General features: G+C 44.0%; 1 protein-coding gene and 1 non-coding gene across 2 annotated transcripts in view; both read right to left on the bottom strand.

Annotated features, from left to right (window-relative positions):
* The window catches only part of COL4A2 (collagen type IV alpha 2 chain), a 205,353-nt gene that overhangs the window by 79,295 nt on the left and 106,820 nt on the right, over positions 1 to 19,238 (bottom strand). Inside the window, exons 5-11 of the mRNA XM_004054731.5 lie at positions 7,755 to 7,889; positions 7,626 to 7,670; positions 4,033 to 4,149; positions 2,662 to 2,733; positions 2,182 to 2,217; positions 2,011 to 2,073; positions 92 to 127 (exon numbers count right to left, since the gene is read on the bottom strand). Of these exons, the coding sequence (XP_004054779.5) occupies positions 92 to 127; positions 2,011 to 2,073; positions 2,182 to 2,217; positions 2,662 to 2,733; positions 4,033 to 4,149; positions 7,626 to 7,670; positions 7,755 to 7,889 (504 nt within the window). The remainder of the gene's footprint in view (positions 1 to 91; positions 128 to 2,010; positions 2,074 to 2,181; positions 2,218 to 2,661; positions 2,734 to 4,032; positions 4,150 to 7,625; positions 7,671 to 7,754; positions 7,890 to 19,238) is intronic.
* LOC115930491 (small nucleolar RNA U13) lies at positions 18,307 to 18,408 on the bottom strand. Its single transcript, XR_004067127.2, has one exon. It is a non-coding gene; the product is annotated as a small nucleolar RNA U13 (small nucleolar RNA).

The raw sequence follows: 19,238 nt of genomic DNA, 5'->3' as shown, positions 1-19,238 counted from the left end.
TCAACCAAGAAGTTTTATGGTAAAAAACAAACAAACCCACAAACACCTAAGTACCCCCTTCCCTCATCCTCACCCCCCAAAACCAACTTACTTGCTGTCCTTTTGGTCCAGGGGGTCCGGGTGGTCCCTGTACAAATACAAAGAAATGTGTAAATGGTTTTCTTTACCCCAGGACCCAGATAACATCTGGTGGAAAGCTCTGGGAAAGCCATTGACTGTATATTTAGGACACAGGGTAGGATGCATGGAGGTTTCTGATGCATTTGGCTTGGCAGAGATGACATGCTGGGGGAGAGGGACTCAGGTCAGCTCCGGTTCTCAGAATCTGCCGGCTGTCTACGGACAGCTGTTTCTGCTTTGCTTTTGTGTGTTTGGGCTTTTGACTTCACCCATGTCCTCTCTGTGTTTGTTCTGATCCCTTTGCAAGGTCCCAGGCCCTGTGACTGCAGCAACAGCTTCCTTGACTTCCTCTGGGAGTCCCCACGAGACTCCATGCAGGACTTCTTCCTGGTAGCTTGGCCAACTTTCATGGACAGAATGAATCTACAGGCTGGCACTGCAGAGCAGAAAGTCCATCTGCAGTATCATGGTGTGTCTTTCTGCAGAGCATTCGGTGTCAACACTGTGCTTAGGATTAAAGCATTTCAGATGCAGGGGAAGAGTGTTTAAGTACAAATAAGTGGATACAAAGGCGTGGATAGGGAGGGGGTTGTGGATGATTGCATGGCTCATGTGAAGAACCAAAAGCTGTAGCTCTCTGGCCACTCCCACCACTGCACAATGACCTGGAAGGTGGACTGGCCACTGCAAGAATTCCTGACTCGCTGATTCCCCACATGTTAGAAATCAGATAAATAGGCCTTAACTTATACAAGGAGAGATTTGGGCTGCAGGTGAGAGAGATCTTCTCACAGGAAGCCATTGCTGAGGACCTAGCAAGTACAATCTGTTGTACCGGCCTTCTCCGAGCGGTGCATTGAAAGTATGACACCCAACCATGTGGCAGGTGTGCTGTGACTAAGCCAACAACCCTACGGAGTGAAACAGCAACGGCGTCTCGTATGATCCTGATTTCAGCCACCTTGACCAGGTCTTTCACAGACGGGGCTACTTGCAAGAATGACTTTCACAGCACCGGGGAAATTTGCTTTGTAGAAACAAAATCTATTATTATTATTGTAATTTATTATAATCTGAAGAGAATTATGAGTACCCCCCAATTGTTAGTTTGACTGAGTCTCCCCAAACATATATGACTTCATTTTTTTCTCAGTATCTGTCAAGGAACTGGGGTTAATGTCCCTTGATAGCTTGTCTCAGTCTTGAGCAATGGCTTCCTGTGAGAAGATCTCTCTCACCTGCAGCCCAAATCGCTCCTTGTATAAGTTAAGGCTTATTTATCTGATTACTAACATATGTGGGGAATGAGCGAGTCAGGAGCTCTCACAGTGGCCAGTCCACCTTCCAGGTCATTGTGCAGTGGTGGGAGTGGCCAGAGAGCTACACAAGCCTTAGCAAGTGCCTTTTTCTGCTCTTCCCTACTTGCAATGAGCCCTCTAGGGCCATTTTGTTAAACAATGGCCAACATCTCACCTGCTGTAATGAGCCCAGGTGTGATATGCCTGCTAGCATGGGCGTGGCACAGGCAGACCCCATTTCCTCCTTATGAACCTGTGGGACTTTGGTTTGCCTTGCCCAGGGATGATGGGCTGTTTGTCACTGGGTAGGTATGGGGTGGGGATGGAAGGGCACCCTGCCGGGACCAAGTCAAAATTTGACATAACTGGCAGAGAGCTGGTGACCATAATTTTAAGCCCTTATTCTTCAACCTTAACAGCAGCAAAATGTGTGCAAGGAATGGTCCGTTTTGTCTTGATGTTCTCTGCTACGCCTATAAGCATCATAGTTGTTCTTAAAGCTCTCATCTGGAGTCAACCATTGAAGAAGTGGCATCTGGAAGGGATGACCGGACGATGGTCCCAGAGTGGGCACCTGTGTCCAGGTACTTACTGGTCTCCCTGGAGCTCCAACTGGACCCATCTGTCCCACATGCCCAGGGCGGCCGGGAGGTCCCTATGGATAGGCAGCGGGAGAATGTTTTTAAGAGAGGTAAACTGGTACTTGGAGTTCTGAAGCTCTTAAACTTTTGTTTGGAATATCGTCTAATAAAAATAAACTTACCTGGAAACCGACCAATCCAGGCTCTCCAGGTTCACCCTAATGGAGAAGAAATAATTTTAAGAGTGATAGCTTTTAACCATCTTTAGATTTAGTTACCTTTTATTGCAGAGTTGGAAATAAGCATATCAAACAGATCAGCCCTATCAGGACCTAGTAATGTTAATTTACTAATATTAATTTTTACTAATATTGTTATTTAGTCAGAATATATTTTAGTAATATTAATATTTACTAATATTAACTACAAGTACTAATTTGGCTTGGAGTATTGTGAATATGGGAAAGAGATAAACACACAATTAAAAATAAGATTGAAAACATCCTGATCGGAAGTAAGATGACTTTTAGATTATGCCGCCATTCTAGGCATGCCTTCAGTACATTCATTCTTATATGCAAAGTTCACTTGGCAATTAACTTTGTTAGTTGAGAATTTACACTGGGTCCCTTCATTACCCCTCCCATCTCTTGCAAACGTACCCGATATCTGTCGCGCTCCTCTTTAGGCAGTGCATAAGGCTCACCTTTCTGCCCTTTTGGTCCTTGGGGCCCCTAATTAGCAGATATATTGTAAAAAGAAAAAACAACAAAAAGAGTCCATTAACATTCGGTGCAGCTATGGTAATTTGGATGATTGAACATTGACTTTTGTGGGCAAGGTCTAATTGTTCTTATGGCTGATGGGGGTTATTCTGAACACCAACCCCATATTCAGCAACAAGGGTGAGACCTTTAATTTCCTATTGACCCAATCATATCTTTCCTAGAGTTAAAATAGAAATACTTTAGGATTTAAATTATTTTCAAAACCCAAATGAATGCTCTGTCAACCAACCCTCTAGTATGCCAATGTTATTTTTATTTCTGATAATACTATTATGTGCTTTCTTTGGCATTAGTGTACTGAACATATTAACACAAGCACCCATTTGCAGAATAGATACTGGGTCATTCTTTAAAATTGGAATTGTGTCAAATATAAACAGTAGGTATATACATAATACATATGTGCATGTGTAAATATCTTTCAACATCTACTATAAGAATCACTTAAAGTAATAGATGTTTCTTGATAATGAAATTGATGATATATAGAGTAGAAGATGATGTAGTTTATTGAAAAATTGAACCACATAAAACAGAAACAGCCGAGGAAAGGGGAACTAGCAGGTGGAGGTGGAACTGAGTAGGAGAACTCCATTTGCTTCAGGTGAAAACGTGATGAAGGTTATTAATGACTGTTCTTCCCTCCCCACTTTAAAGTTTTTGTTTTTAAATAAAAAGTCTCACCAAACAAAATTTTAGTCTAACCCTGAATTTGCAAGATTTTCTTGGAAATAAGGTAGCAACATACTACTGAAGACACATTTCAGGATGTTTTACCAAGACCTTAAAAAATAAATGAGGCCACAAAACAGATGATTATATAAAAGTTCCTCCACTGAAAAACAAACTCCTGCATTGTATCTGCTGGAGAATAACTGCACTCCCACGTCACAAAGTATTTCATAATCTGATAAAGATGGTGATGGACAGAATTTTGTCAAGGTTTCAGCTTTTTAATTTGCGTTTACGATTCCACTATTACGCATGAGAATTTGGGAGAAAATGAAGTGACACTTGGGAGACTGAGAGTGAACAACATCAACCACAACAATGATTTTCTATCTAACATTTAAAGAATACGAAAAATGAAGTTACTTGAATCCAGAAACGTCATGTCTTGGGCGTCAACATATAGTTATGCTTCCGTTCTGGCCACAATGAGCGGGAGGCTCCCCCAGGTTATAAAGGCAGGGCTTAGCAGGGGTCTGCCCGTCCCTGGAGCACAGGCGCTGTGGGGATACTCACGGGAGGCCCGGTGAACCCCTCAGAGCCGGGGGGCCCCTGTGGACCTGAGTCTCCCTGGGTTCCGTTGCAGCCATCGTAGCCGGGCCTTCCCCTGGGCCCACCTTGTCCCGGGTGACCCTGGGAAAGAGAGCAGTGAGAGAATCAGCCAACCAGCAGGCTTCTAGTTGTCATGTAACTGTGAGATAAAACAGTCTTAAATATTCTCATAAGCCATGTTCCCGGCATGAATCCAAGGAAAAGACACCTCAAAAGTGAACAAATGAATGAATGAAAGATTAAGTAAGTGAAGGCATAAGGTATCGTTCTAAGCAGGGAAAAGATTTCGAAGCAAAGTTCTGCTTCACCTGGGCTTGGGTAAGAAGTACACTGTCGGGGTTTCTTCTGTCTTACTAGTTGAGTGACTGTCTATTAGCAGGGACAAGCAAAATTACATTTCAAAAATTCTAGGAAAGATTTTAGAAGCAGCTACCTCCTTCTCAGGGATAACAGGAAGGTCCTTATCCCTGTAGAAAACAAGTAAAGGTACATTTTAAAAATTCTAGGAAAGATTTTAGAAGCAGCTACCTCCTTCTCAGGGAAAACAGGGAGGTCCTTATCAGTTGTACCCAACTGCATTTTAGATAGTGAGTTTCACAGATCCACATCCTAAACAGAGAAGACACACCCGCAACGTGATTTTATCAATGGCCTTGCCATGTTTAAAAGAGCTGATTGCCTCTTGTTTGCTTTCTTGGGAAACATGACCTTTTAGATTTTAAACATGAATATAAAGCAAGTCAGGTTTTCTGAAATGTCTGGGGGTGGGGAAAGGCAACACAGCCAAGTGTCTGCAATGACTAGAGGGACTCAGGCTAAATTTGTGGGCATCTTCACTGCGTTAAGCTGGTTCCAGGAGACACACAGGGGCTGGGTTAATAATCTATAATTTATGTAGTACCTGGCCACAGCCTGTTTTGCTGTTTCTTTAAACAATAGATATTTAGCTATATGCTTTGTTATTGTGTAGTTACTTTTAAACTTTAGTTTTCTTGATAATAAACCAAACATATATTCCGGAGTGATTTTTGAGAGCATTGGGATGTCTTTTACAGTTACTTTGAGAAATTTGGAAAATTTCAAGATAAAGAAACAAACTTGGTTGGGCGCAGTGGCTCATACCTGTAATCCCAGCACTTTGGGAGGCTGAGGCAGGTGGATCACTTGAGGTCAGGAGTTCGAGACCAGCCTGGCCAACATGGTGAAACCCTGTCTCTACTAAAAATACAAAAATTAGCCAGACATGGTGGCAGGCACCTGTAATCCCAGCTACTCGGGAGGATAAGCCATGAGAATTGCTTGAGCACAGGTGGCAGAGGTTGCAGTGAGCTAAGATCGCACCACTGCACTCCAGCCTGGGCGAACAAGACTCTGTCTCAAAACAAAACAACACAAAACAAACAAACCTCAAAACCCCCACACAACAAATCCTACATATAGTTCTCTGTAACCTGAATGATATTAAGAAATAAAATAAAAAAGTAGAACTTTTATTTGCACATTTCTTTGCTTCAGATGTCCACAGCCATTGGTTGAACTGGTGCCGTCAGATGAGAGATCCGACAGGCTTCAGTCAAACTCTCTGGTGAGCCAGAGGAACCCCCGTTTGTTGGCAGCTTCTCGATCTGTTTGCAGGGCTGGCAGTCTAGTGGCCTTTCAGATAAAGACATAAGGGGCCCTTGCACTTCAGCTTGAGAAAACAGCTCTCCACATGTTCTACCCCAGATTTTTAGTATTCTGTGATGCTTTTGCTTAAAATGAACTGTAATGTTTAAATTTTTCTCTATTATTTGTCTGCCGTTGGTCTTCCTTACTTGCTTAGAACTGATCTAAGTTATTTGAAATTGCATGTCAATCTAATCTTAGTCTGAAATTGTGCTTCAAAGAAAAATTTCAGTTATATTGAGCTAAATGTCTGTCTCTGCTCAGCATCAAATTAGATACACTGCTACATGAGACCACTCCTCTAAGATTTTACTGCATATCGCTTCTTATATATAACTTCTAATCAGCTAAAATGATCCAGGTCCCTCAAACGCTACATTTGTTAACTGATTACTTACGGCAGGTGATATTTATGTTAACTTAATTTGTAGTATCAGAGTTCTGCGGTTAAGAGACTGGATCCTTTGAGCAGCAGGTTCCGTAGAAAATGGTCCTCACCTGCTCACCACAATCATTCCTCCAAATTATGATTACTTCCTCCCTAGTTTGTGAGACATTTGCCTCTGATATTAAATGAATGTAAAGTGGAAACATGAAGGAAACTTGGTACAGATGAGTTGCAATTGCTTTCCATAATGTCATTCCATTTTAACTCAGATTTCAGCTGGAGACAAAACTGAAAGACACTCCAAAGAGTTCAAAAGAGTAGTTTAAAAATGGGTGATTTAGATTCAGGCCATTAGTATGAAAATACTTTCCTAATTTGTCTAATCTTTGGATTGTGCAGATTCTTCATTTCTGTCCATTTCTCAAGATTCTGACTGATGTGAACATTATTTCCATATTTGTTCAGGGCCGTGTGGTGAACCCAAGTGTCTGTTTGAGCCTACCATTCAGGTAGCCCCGAGATCACTGGCTTGCAGCTCTTGTCTTGGCAAATGTGACTTCCTTTATTTTGCCCTGACTGTCTCCTTCTGCTCTGCAGATGTCTCCTCGACGGTGGGACTAAAGATCTGATGGAAACGCATGAGTTCTCTGGCACTGCCCTCCACTCACTCATTCCCTCCTTCTCTTCTGCAAGGCATGGCCCTACTCGTGCAGCCTGGGAACGGAGTCTCTCTCCCTGTGCGTGTGCGTGTGTGGTGATACAGAACCTGCCTCTGCAGGACACGGGCACACACATCTGTGTATATGTGTGAGGTTTGTGAAGCAGATGTCTCAGAACCACAGCAGTAGCCGGATGGGAGGTGGGTCAGAACGTGCGATAAACACATTGATCCCTGAGGTCAGGTCTGGCCAGGAAGCCAACCCTGGGAAATCTGCTCGTGGGTCCCTGTGAAGAAGGCTGTGAGTCAGGCTGTTTTGTTTATTTTTTTATGCCACAAGAAGTAAAGTAAACTAGGTTATAAAAACACATTTTATTGCATTTTGAGATTTTTCTCATGAACAAACCATGCCTTTTGTTTTTCATTTTATGTGAGGTTGCTGTAAAGAACTTGAGAAGCTGCACAAATGCTCAGCAGGGCTTCATTCTGCCCGTGCTCTTGGCTGAACGACTTTATATGCAGGTTGCTCTATAGTTCGAATGAGATCACAAGACTGGCTCTTTAGGGCGAGTATCTGGATAGCACTCTAGCTTTTTATTACCAAACAATGTGCAGTTTAGCAAAGTCGTCTCAATTCTGAAGCCAAGTCTATAAGGACGTTTACAAAGCAAACAATTTGTTCACTGTCTGACTGAATTCCGCGGGGAGAATATGCACGTATAGTCCCCACATGTTTTATGTTATAAACAAAAAAGGAGGTCTCATTCAAAATGTTTCTTTAAGTCACAAATGTATTGCCTAGAATGCACGCAATGTTTTAAAATTCCAGTCTTCCATAAAACTTACAGGAATTCCATCAGCACCAGGGAATCCAGAAACACCTCTTGCTCCCTATGAAGAAAGCAAATGCAATTAACCAAGGCTGAGATACCCGCCACCCTCATGAGGCCAGGGGAATACAACAGCGGTGCGTACCACGTCACCCTTGGGTCCTGTTATTCCGGGGGCTCCCCTTTCACCCTTGTCTCCTTTGCGTCCCTGCAGTCCCGGGAATCCTTGTAATCCTGGTGGCCCATTGTACCCCTGGGGGCCCACTGGCCCAGGTTGACCCTGTGGGAACAACATAGGTTCAATTTTCACAATTAATCACACTAAATACTCACGATCAGTTACGGTTACTTTCAAAACTACATTTTTTTTTGTTTTTAAAGAGCTATAATCTACAGGGAACATTATATGTAAACTATCATCTACTGCCATGATGGCTAACAAAAGAAGTCATAGAGTTTAAGAAAATATGGAATGTGAGAAAAAAATTATCCTAAATTACTAAAGTCATGTCATCGTGAAATAATAATACTGGGTTGGGATGAAATAATTAACTTATTTGGGTTTTTTTTAAGGTCATTTCAGTATAAAAAATTTTCCAAATGAATTTCTACAATTTTATCTCTATTTTCCTCAATATAATGCATCCAGTAAGTGTGGAAATGTGTATTGCACTCAAATATCAAAAAGACCCTCAGATGTTTAAGTGGTTAATCTCTCCTTTTGTTCACATAGAGGAAAAAAAAAGAGCTTCTGAAACATATAAAAATGTTTGTCCACACTAAATAGGATGGCTGTCATTTAAAAAAGTTATAGGTATTGGTGAGGATGTGGAGAAATCAGAATCTCCGTGCGCTGCTGGTGGGCATGTGAAATGGTGCAGCTGCTTTGGAAAACACTCTGGCGGCTCCTTAACACATTAAAAAAAGAGAATCACTACGGGATCCCGCGATTCCACTTCTGGGCACACAGAAAGCAGGGGCTAGCTTCGGTACACTCACACGCACGGCGGCGTGATTCGCAACAACCAAAAGGTGGGAACCACTCAAGTGTCCAACAAATGGGTAGACACCCACACAATGGAATAGGACTCAGCCTTTAAAGAGGAAGGAAGCAGTCCCTAGGCTGTGACACGGAAAAACCTTGAGGACTCTGTGCTGAGTGAAATGAGCCAGTCACAAAACGACAACTCCTGTATAGAGGCCCCTTATATGCAGTCCCTAGAACGCTCAAATCCATGGAGACAGACAGTAGAATGAGGGCTGCCAGGGGCCGGGCAGAGAGGGACAGGGGGAGGCAGTGTTTCATGGGGACAGAGCTCCGGTTTGGGAAGATGAGAAAGTTCTGGAGATGGATTGGTGGTGAAGGTTGCGCAACAACGTGAAAGAACTTAATGCCACTGAATCAGACACGCCAATATGACTCAAAAGGTAATTTCGATGTTATGCATTTGTTTTATTTTATTAGTACCCTGGAACTTAATACAATAAAGTATCAACCCATCACCTAGGTGTTAAGCCCAGCACGTATTTGCTATTTGTCCTGATGCTCTCCCTACCCCCGACCCGCCCACAGGCCCCGGGTGTGTTGTTTTCCTCCCTGTGTCCATGTGTTCACATTGTTCAGCTCCCACTCATAAGCGAGGACATATGCATATTTTTAATACAACCAAAATTTTAAAATGTTACATTAAAAAAATTAAAAATAAATTTACCACAATAAAAATGTTTCAAAAATGAGAAAGGAGGGGAGGGGAAGTTCTATCTCTCCTATGGCTGGAACTAACTATTGTATTATAGTTATATTTTAACATTTCACAGGCTAGCCCAAACTTAAAAAAATGTGTGTCCTAATTTCCTCTTGAGACGAATGAGTCTGCTGTTGATTCATCACACGGCACCTTTACTTGCCAAGCCCCGTTTGCTGTGAAATGTCAAATTCCTGTCTTGCCCTGAGATTGAGGGGGAACTTGAGCCATTTTTCTAGGCTTTTCTTCTGTTGCCTCTAGGTAACTTCCTACATAAACTGTTCAGCTGAGACGTGTCTGTCTTCACAGAATGTTCATAATGCCATTCTCAGCAGTCCACACAGTTGAAGTGAAATGGGAATTTAAAAACGCAGCCCAGGGTACAGTGTTAATGTCACTGAGGCAGTAGCATGGAGGGGTGTGGAGAGATCTCACCTCCAAATTCATTACTGTTCCTAACTGGCAATTCCTTGAGATGTTAGGCCCCAGGCATCAGGGGAAGTAGTTAAGATGATTTTTTGGGGTGGAAGCTATCCACGCAGATTAAGGCTGTGGATGGAAGATGATGTATCCCGAATCTTGGGACCCCTGTCCCCTCAAACCACGGGGAGCTGGGAAATCTCCCTCAGGGTAACCTGGTCTGGACCGAAGTCAGAGTTTTAGAGACAGTGGGTTCTCCTCTGCCCTCCACGTGTCCCAGAGGGGTCCTGTCAATGCCACATCAGTACTCACCTCGGGCAGCCTAATCTCAGGCCTCCTAAGTTGTGGTGAAGCTTGTGCACTTTAGTGTCTTTGGAGAACATTCTACAATAGAAGCTATTGCCACTGTGTTTCTACCTAGGCGAGGAGACTCATGGAAGATGGGTGGCCCTGGCCCTGGACGCATGATATCAGACTCATTCTATCTCCAATGCTTAGTGGTTTCCTACACGACATTTGTTGTTAAGTTTGGGAACAAACTATGTTTTGATTCCGACTTTTGTGGATCCTTCCCAGTGGTGCTCAATTTTGTTTAGTTTGTGGCTATGCTAGACTATAACCTTCTTAAGATTACATACCATGCCACGAAGCTCTACGCTCCCCTCACTATGTTGAGGCCTGTGGTTTGTTAGTGTCTGCCAGCTGTCTTCTGGGGGATAAAATGTTTCTTATCAGGACTGTCTCTTTATTGCCCATAAACTACATATCTATCCAGTGGGATTATTATTATTTTTTAGCCAACCAAACAAGCAGCAGTGACCAGTGGGATTATTTCATGCAGTCAACTCAAAGGGAACATCTGCTACTAACCAAAATGGAAATATGCACGTCTTATTGATAAAAACCACATTCTTATCTGCATTCGTCAACCCTTCCTCAATTCCCTTTGATGGGGGAAAGTGGCTAACCACATCATGTACTCATTTTCCTTTCACTGTCAGTAAACCCCTTTCTCATCTTTATTTCTTGGTTAGGGAGTCTGACTTTGGAATGAGAAACTCTAGTCTTTCCTTTCCTGGAGTATGCTGTAAACTTTTCTTTTTATTGAAGTGAAATTCACATAGCATAAAGCTAACCATTTTAAAGGATACAACTCAGTGCCTTTTAGTGCATTCACCACGTTGTGTGACCACCACCTCTATCTAGTTCCAAAACATTTCCTCACCCCAAAAGGAAGCCCCAAACCCATTAATCAATCACTCCCCATTCCCTTTCCTCCCAGCCCCTGGCAACCACCACTCTGCTTTCTGTCTCTACGGATTTACCAATAAATAGAATCAGTCATACGATGTGTGACCTTTTGTGTCTGGCTTCTTTTAGTGATCATGTTTTTGGGGTTCATTACCTCATTCACTGATGGCTGAATAATATTCCACTGTACAGATAGACCACAATGGGTTCATTCATTTGTTCATGGACATCTGGGATGTCTCTACCTTTTGGCTACTGTGGATAGTGCTGCTGTGAATATGTGTGTGTGAGTGACTACCTGAGTCTCTGTTCTGAATTCTTTTGGGTGTGTTTCTAGGAGTGGAATTGCTAAATAGTGCTGCTATAAATATGTGTGCACGAGTATCACATATTTGAGGTATTGCTAAATTTCTTTTTCCACACTGACTGCACCCTTTTACATTCCCACCAGCAATGCACAAAGGTTCCAATTCCTCTGTATCCTCACCAATAGTTGTGATTTTCAATTTTTTGGGCTATAGCCATTCTAGTAAGTGTCAAGATGGCATCACTTCTAAACAGTCCATCCTGAGCTTCTGATGAGATGGAACATTTCACAGAATTCCATCCGGCTTCCCCGCTGAGAGAGGGCCAGGAAGAGCCTGGGCAGAATGTGAGTTAGACCTTAGTCCTCCCAGATGGAGCCCTCTCCGCCGTGCACAATGTAAAGCCTGCCTTGCTGGGATTAAATGGACATTTACAGCATGGCCCGAGGAGGCCACGCTTTGGTCATCAGGATGGAGCTTCTCCCCAGGATTTCCTGCCCACTAAGGAAGTGCAGTGCATCTATAAAGAGCAGCTGGGAGGACCAGGTACATGCCAAGGGTTTTCCTCTGTGCTAATCATCGTCCTTATCAACTTCCATCCTCAGTCAAAAAGTCCCGACAGGAACAGTTATTTTCATCTCTTTCTTTCCTTTTGTGATAAGTGACATTAAAAATAAAAATTACTCCCAGAAAGCGAAAAGAGTCTAGTTTAAATGTCTTTGCATAAATCTCAAAAGCTCCTAAATTTCTAAAGCTCCTAATATTCCTCCAACATCCTTGAGAAAAATATTTCCACAAAGTACTTCTCAGAAGCCAGCAGACGCTGTGGACAGGAGTGGTAATGTCATGTCCCCTGTCCCCCGCCCTGCTCCCACCACCAGACCATGTAGAGGTACTACTTCCTAAGAAACAGGATAATGAACAGTATCGTTTAACTGTTTGTGTCTTTTGAGATGATGCATTGTTACAAGTTTTAAACATGGTTTCTCTCATTTTGTCCCCATGGCAACTACATGCAGTGACACGAACTCCAGTGGAGAGGAGAGAGGATGGGGGCTCAGACGGGACCAGTGTCAGGGCTGGCCGGGGTGCACTCAGATCTGGGGAGCTGGCTGACTCCACCAGGCCCTTACTGCTCCAAGGGAGGTCTGTGTCAGCGTCACCCGGGGGCTTGCTATAAATGCAGAGTCTCAGGCCTGGCCCCAGAACTCCTGAATCTGCATTTGAACTGATCCCCAGGATACTCCTTGGTACATAACAGTTTGAGAACCACTGCACAAGACCACCATAACCCCCATCCTAGCATTCCTGAGGGAAGAGATAGGTGACTTTCAATAAGAAAAACCTCCTAAGCATGGAGTTGGAGCTCAGTAGAAAGGTCTGGCTTACTGGGTCATGCAGAGGAACACAAAAGTATTTATGTGGGTTAAATATTATTTCTAATTCAATCAGTCTTGGCCTTATACTTCAGTGATATCTACAAGACAGACTCCATTTTGACTATCGTGAGGACGGGGCGCGGGGGTTGCCCATTGTTTTCCCTCTCTGAAGTCATGGCTGGTGCGCACATGGGCCATCCGGGCTGGTTTTGGAAGCTGCAGTCTGAAAAGGCAACAAATCCAGACTTGAACCCACATTACTCAAATACCACGACCGTGGAGAGAATGTGCTCAGGGTCCCGACACTCCCGCATTCATCAATTGGGGAATTTCACTTCTGAGAAAAGAGGCAAAAGATGATCAGATACGGGCACACGCAGTGTAGCCCTACAGCTTCAGACTTAAACAAAGGTGGACAGATGGATGACGCATCAGGGCCCCACATCACACAACCCTGTGGTTTCCATTCATTGTTCATTAACCTTAAAATATTCCCTGGGTAAGGGAGTAGAAAGAGTTTCATTTATCAGAGAAGGATAAAAACAGCGTTGCCCAGGATAAAACTGGCTTCACTACACATCAGGATTTTTAATCTACAGTACAGTATTTTACTGGTAGAATAAGAATGAGCTTTTCATGACTTACCAGCCGAAATCTGAATAGTAGGAAATCCCTTCTCCTTCCTAAGCGGACTCTTCCTGTCTCACCTTTTATGGGCACTGGCGCCCAGCAGACGCCCATATCCTCTCCATTCCCCAGGGCGGACCCTCCCTCCCTTCCGCAGTGTGTTCCAGACCTTCAAGGCCTGTCCAAGGCTGCAATTCCTGGTGATCCTCCGGGGATTCCAACCTAAGTCCTAGTTAATTTCTGTGAGCTCTTTGCCACACATTTCAAATATGTAAAATGTCCCAAAAGGCGGAAAGGACTACTTTTTAGGCTCTAGAAAAATAATTCCACCAGCCAAAATTTAGAAATATTCGTTGTTCTTAAGGATGGTCAGTTAGCATTTCTGGGCAACTTTTAGACTACCCTGGCAAGATGAAATTAGTAGCATGTTCCAAGGTAACAATAATGTAAAGGCTAGTATTTGTATAATATATTACACAGATAACTATCAGCAGCCTATTCCATGCAACACAGAGCTGAGGTTAAGTTGGACACTTTCTATCTCTGTCTCCTTATTTAGTATATAAAACATTTGTCCCACCCCTGGGTACTATTCTTTATTAAGAATTTCAGTTATATGAGGTAGAACTATATGGACCCTTGGAATTTCTGCCCTCCAAAATTATGTGATGCAGACTGTAGCCCTAATGTCAATACAAAGTAAGTAACATCCACATGTAAAGAAACACACCTTCACCTTTATGTCACTTGATATACAGACATTTACTCCAAATGGACCTAAATGTAAGATCTAAAGCTGTATCGCTTCTAGAAGAAAACACAGGGGAAAATCTTTGTGACTTTGGATTAGGCAAAGGTTTCTTAGATAAGACACAAAGATTACAACCTATAAAAGAAGAAGTTAGCTAGATTAAAAAAGTTTGATTGTCAAAAGATACTGTTAAAAATAAAAAGGCAGGGGACAGACTGGGAGACATATTTGCAGAACACATATCTGATAAACAACTTCTTCCGGAACATATAAAGAACTCTCAAAACTCAATACTAAAGAAATGAACAACCCAACTGCAAAATTTGGCAAAAGATTTGAGCAGACACTTCACCAAATAAGTTGTACACATGAAAACATGCTAAACTTCAGTGGTCATTAGGGAAAAGCAAATTAAATCCACAGAGAGATATAACTGTGATGGACTCAAATGGTGAACATACACAGAAAAAGGTGGCCACGCCAAGAGCTGGGAAGGATGGCACCTCGAATTCCACGGGCTGCCGGCAGGAACGCAAAAGGGTGCAGCCTCTTTGGAAGACAGTTTGGCAGTTTCTTCTAAAGTTCACAGGACCCAACAATCCCACTCCTAGGTAAATACCTAAGAGAAACGAAGGCCTATGTCCACACCAACACCTGTATGAGAATGTTCATCCTGGTTTTATTAAATTAGCTCACTCCTGGGATTGCTATTCGGCAATAAAAATGAACAAAATGCCCGATGTGTGCAGCAGTTGAGGCTGAATCTCAAAGGCATTCTGCTATGTGAAGGAAGCCAGACACAAAATGCTACTTACTGTCTGATGCTATTTTTACGACATTCTAGAAAAGGCGAAACTAAAGACAGAAAACAGACGAGTGGCTGCCAGGGCTGGAGGTGGAGGGGAGGGAGTAACTGAGAGGGCACAAGGAAAGTTTCTGGGGTAATGGACCTTCTCCATAGCATGATTCTGGTGGTTCTATGGCTGTATACATTTGTCAGTATTCAATGACTTGTATGTCAATTATGCCTCAATAACCTTGACCTAAAAACAAACAAACAAACAAAAGAGGAGCTGAGTAAAGGCAAAGATGAAGAAGACAAGCTATGACATCACAGGCATGTTGCCCGGCGACCGAGATTATGTCCCTTCCAGGTTTTCCTGCAAGTAAGCTTATGCGATAGAGAACAGTTTGAAAAGGAAGGAGAGTCTACACCTTTAAAGTGACATTTGGAAAAAAACATTTAGCCGAATGCTTTTTAAAAACGTCTGCCAGGGGCTGGGCAGGATGGCTCACGCCTGTGATCCCAGCACTTTGGGAGGCTGAGGCAGGCGGATCACTGGCCAACACGGTGAAACCTTGTCTCTACTAAAAATACAAAAATGAGCCAGGCGTGGTGGCGGGCTCCTGTAGCCCCAGCTACTCGGGAGGTTGAGGCAGGAGAATGGCGTGAACCCAGGAGGCGGAGCTTGCAGTGAGCCGAGATCGCGCCACCGCGCTCCAGCCTGGCAACAGAGTGAGACTCTGTCTCAAAAAAAGAAAAAAAAGTCTGCCAGGGAAATAATCTGAAGAAACCAAGACCTAGCTTTCCTTGTATGGAATCTGGTCTGTCTGATGGTGATACTGTCAGAAATTTCGAGAACTGTCTGGGACACAGCCCACAGGGCAGCAGAACTGAAAGTGGGTCAGGACCGAATTAGATTCAGGAGTGAAGGCGAAGTCTGGGAAGCCACTGGTTTCTGTCATGCTTTATCTCCATAGACAAATTTTCAAATCCCAGAAGGTACCACCTATAATTCTAAGATGCTATTATATAGTTTTATCTGAAATGATTTGACTGGGGTAGATGCACATTTTAAAGCAGAGAAAAAGTGGATGATCTCTTCTTCCCCACCCATAGTATCAGTGTCTGAAAACCCCTGCTCCTTATTCTAAAAATAGGCAGCACATGGGCAGTTGTGCTCAATGGCTTTTAGCCCAAACTTTTTATAGTCTGGATATGATTTTGCCTGGCATGTGTTGGAAAAGTTGATTTTCTGGGAAAGCCTTTTATTACCTCTGTGCTTTTAGCAATATGCATTTCATTTGTCTAAATGTGAATCATTGTGTAATAGACTGACGTGATTTCCTAAGCCCGCTTGTCCTCTAAGAAGACTTGGAGTCTGATTGTGGATGAGTTCAGGGCCCTGAGAGCCCAGACTGCACCTGAGGAAGGGGCCAGGAGGAAGCAGATTCTGGAGCTGCAGGCAGCATGCAGAGAGCTTTGGCTGTCAGGCTGCGAATGGGTATGAAACGCTCTTTCTAATTTAGCACTGCTGACATGCAATGTGTCAATGCTCAGAGCATCACCCTCATGCAGCCTGGATGTCATGAAGAGGTTACGGATGCTGTGCTGGTGGCCTCCACTTACACGGTTAGAGAGTGACAATTAGCATAGGCGGCAACTACTGAGCTACCAGGATCACACGATGACTGGCAATTAAAAGAGCTAATTGTCTATACTTATGACCTCACTCGCAGGCGCAGGTTACTAATTTTCATGTGCCAACGGCACGTGCCAATATTTTCCTGGTATTCTTAGGTCATCTTCACGCCCAAGAGCATGGCATGACTCATGGCTGAGATGGTGTGTTCCCATTGTGCCACGTGACTGTCATTACCCCATGGGGCCTCTGCAGGTAGTAAGCAGCTAACAGCCCTGCAGAGTCTGCCCCAGGTGGAAGCAGAGAGGAAAGGCGTGTGGGTGACCTTCCAAAGGCGGGCCCCCGGTGAGTTGAGCAAGCAGGCCGCCTGTCTTCCAGGGTGACTGCTCAGGATCTGTGGCACAGCCCAGGGACAGGACCAAGAGTTACATCTATTTTGCATTTAGACTGAAAAGCAGTCTATACATATGAGAGAAAAAAAAAATTCTTTAAGTTAGCATTCTATTGAGTTGGTTCCGCTATGATAATACAAACATACACCACATTGGCCAAGTAAGAAAAAAGGTTACGAGCCAAAGGTGGGGCAGTGGGCATGGGGAGGGGGTTTGAACTGGCTGTGATGCACAGCTTTTTTCCCCTCTTATCTTTATTTGAAATGTTCCTGAATAGGACATGCTTTAAATAGAACTCCACCTTTTCTGTTGTTACAAAATGCTTGATAACCACCATTGCCCTCTTCCTCCTTTGGCTACTGCCTAGTTAACTGTTATTTTATTTTGACTTCATTTTCTTACTCCTTTAAAAAAAATTTATCTTTTAATTTACATACAATAAAATTCACCTTTTTTGGTGTGTTATTTGGTGTGTCATTAACAGACACAACAAATAACAGAGTTGTGTAACCACCATTATCAGCAAGAGACAGAAAAGCTCCATATCACCCAACATTCTGGGTGTTGCCCCTTTGTTATCAAATGCTCCCTTCTCCAAACCTCGGTCCAACCCTCATGTTTCTCCCTCCATGTAGTTTGCCTTTTCTAGACACTCACAGAAATAGAACCACGCAGTGTGGAGTCTTGAGCCTGGCTCCTTTCACTTAGCACAATGCATCTGAGATTCCCCCAGAGTGCTGCTGCTACAGAAAGACAGGGGAAAAAGATAATTAACAAAAAAAAACTCTACCATACAGAAACTAAAGAGAAACACGGCTCCAAAGTTCTTACCTAGAGTATGGATTCATTTTATTTTGGATAAAAGAATATTTCCTTCTCATACATTATGATACAAAAACAACCTTTGTCTTGCTTACTACGCAAACACAAGCCTCATTCCCTAGCAAGAGTCTTATAGATTATAGACAGTGATAGCCATTTGAAATTAGACCAATATAATACCACTTTTCACATTTACATCTCTGCTTTTTGCCATTGGTAACTGATTATTTTCCCAAAGGCTTCATAAAATGTTGGCCTTGGAAGGGACCTCAGAGAGCATCTGGGGCGTCTGAGAGGGATCGGGGGGTCAGCAGCGTGAGAGTCACCTGGGGGCTCATTAGCAATCAGGCAGGGCGCTTGGGCCCTCTCCTGTCCTGCATTTTAACAGGGTTCCGGGTGATCGTTCTGAAGTGGTCCCTGTCCCAGGACTGGCCTGGGCTGGCCGCCAAAGTACCAACAACAGGGAGTCTCAGACCTTGTGAATTTTCTGGTCTAGCAGTTTGGGAGTCAAGGGAAGGAGCCTGGGAAGAATTTATATATGTATTTTTCTTTTTCCTTGTTTTTTTCTTTTTAATTTTTTCATGTGAGATGGGTCATGTGCTGACATCTTAACAAGGTTTGAGAGAGGCATGTCTCACACGAGTGTGAATGCCCCAGCATCATGCTGATGACCCACAAAAGGACAGGGTATTTATCTATATGTAATACATAGTTTTTGAGTCAGGGTTTTGCTGTTGCCCGGCTGGACTGCAGTGGCACAGTCATAGCTCACTGCAGCCTCAAACTCCCGGGCTCAAGTCATCCTCCTGCCTCAGCCTCCCAAAGTGCTGGGGTTACAGGCATGAGCCACTGCCCGGTCAGGAGTTGATGTTTTCAGCAAGGCCCCCAAACACTTCAGATTCACAGGCAGGTTTGGGAGCCATGGAGTGTGTCTAATTCTCACGTAGACAGGTGAGGGGGCAGACCAGAGAGATGAGCCTCTCACCCACAGCACCTGGACCCAGTGGTGCTCTGCATGCAGCAATACCGTTTCCCAAGCCCCGAGGGTCCCACATGCTGAGGGTCCCACGTCACAGTCCCGGCTGCTCGCCACCGCCAAGCACTGCTGGCTCATTTCTCATTTGTGAAGCAAAGGTAGGGGGGCCTCTGAGAGACCTGTCTGCCTTGCCCCCAAGCCACTGTGTCAGCTCTGCAGGCTCTGCGAGCCACCCCGCCATAGCCTTTGGGTTTTTTTGTCCCCTGCTGCCCTGGCACACCCCTTCCCACGCTGGCACAGTGCGCTGCACTCTCCAGTCTAACTGAGTGCCTAGTGGTTGGGCCGGTTTCTCTGGAACCTCAGGGCCATGGCACACGCAGCCCTCGCTGCCTGCGGCTCTCAGGGTCACTAGAGGATGTGACTCAAGCACGGGCTCTCTGGGGGCATCTTCCCCTCCTCACAACTGGAGGCGGCGGCCGGGGCTCCTTCCCCACGGCACACTGCAGGGCACTGCCATACTACATCTCTGTACCCACAT

This window comes from Gorilla gorilla, chromosome 14 (assembly GCF_029281585.2).
Source record: "Gorilla gorilla gorilla isolate KB3781 chromosome 14, NHGRI_mGorGor1-v2.1_pri, whole genome shotgun sequence".
Lineage (NCBI taxonomy): Eukaryota > Metazoa > Chordata > Mammalia > Primates > Hominidae > Gorilla > Gorilla gorilla.
The sequence above is the reverse complement of the archived record's forward strand: the minus strand, read 5'-3'. Positions and strand labels throughout refer to the sequence as shown.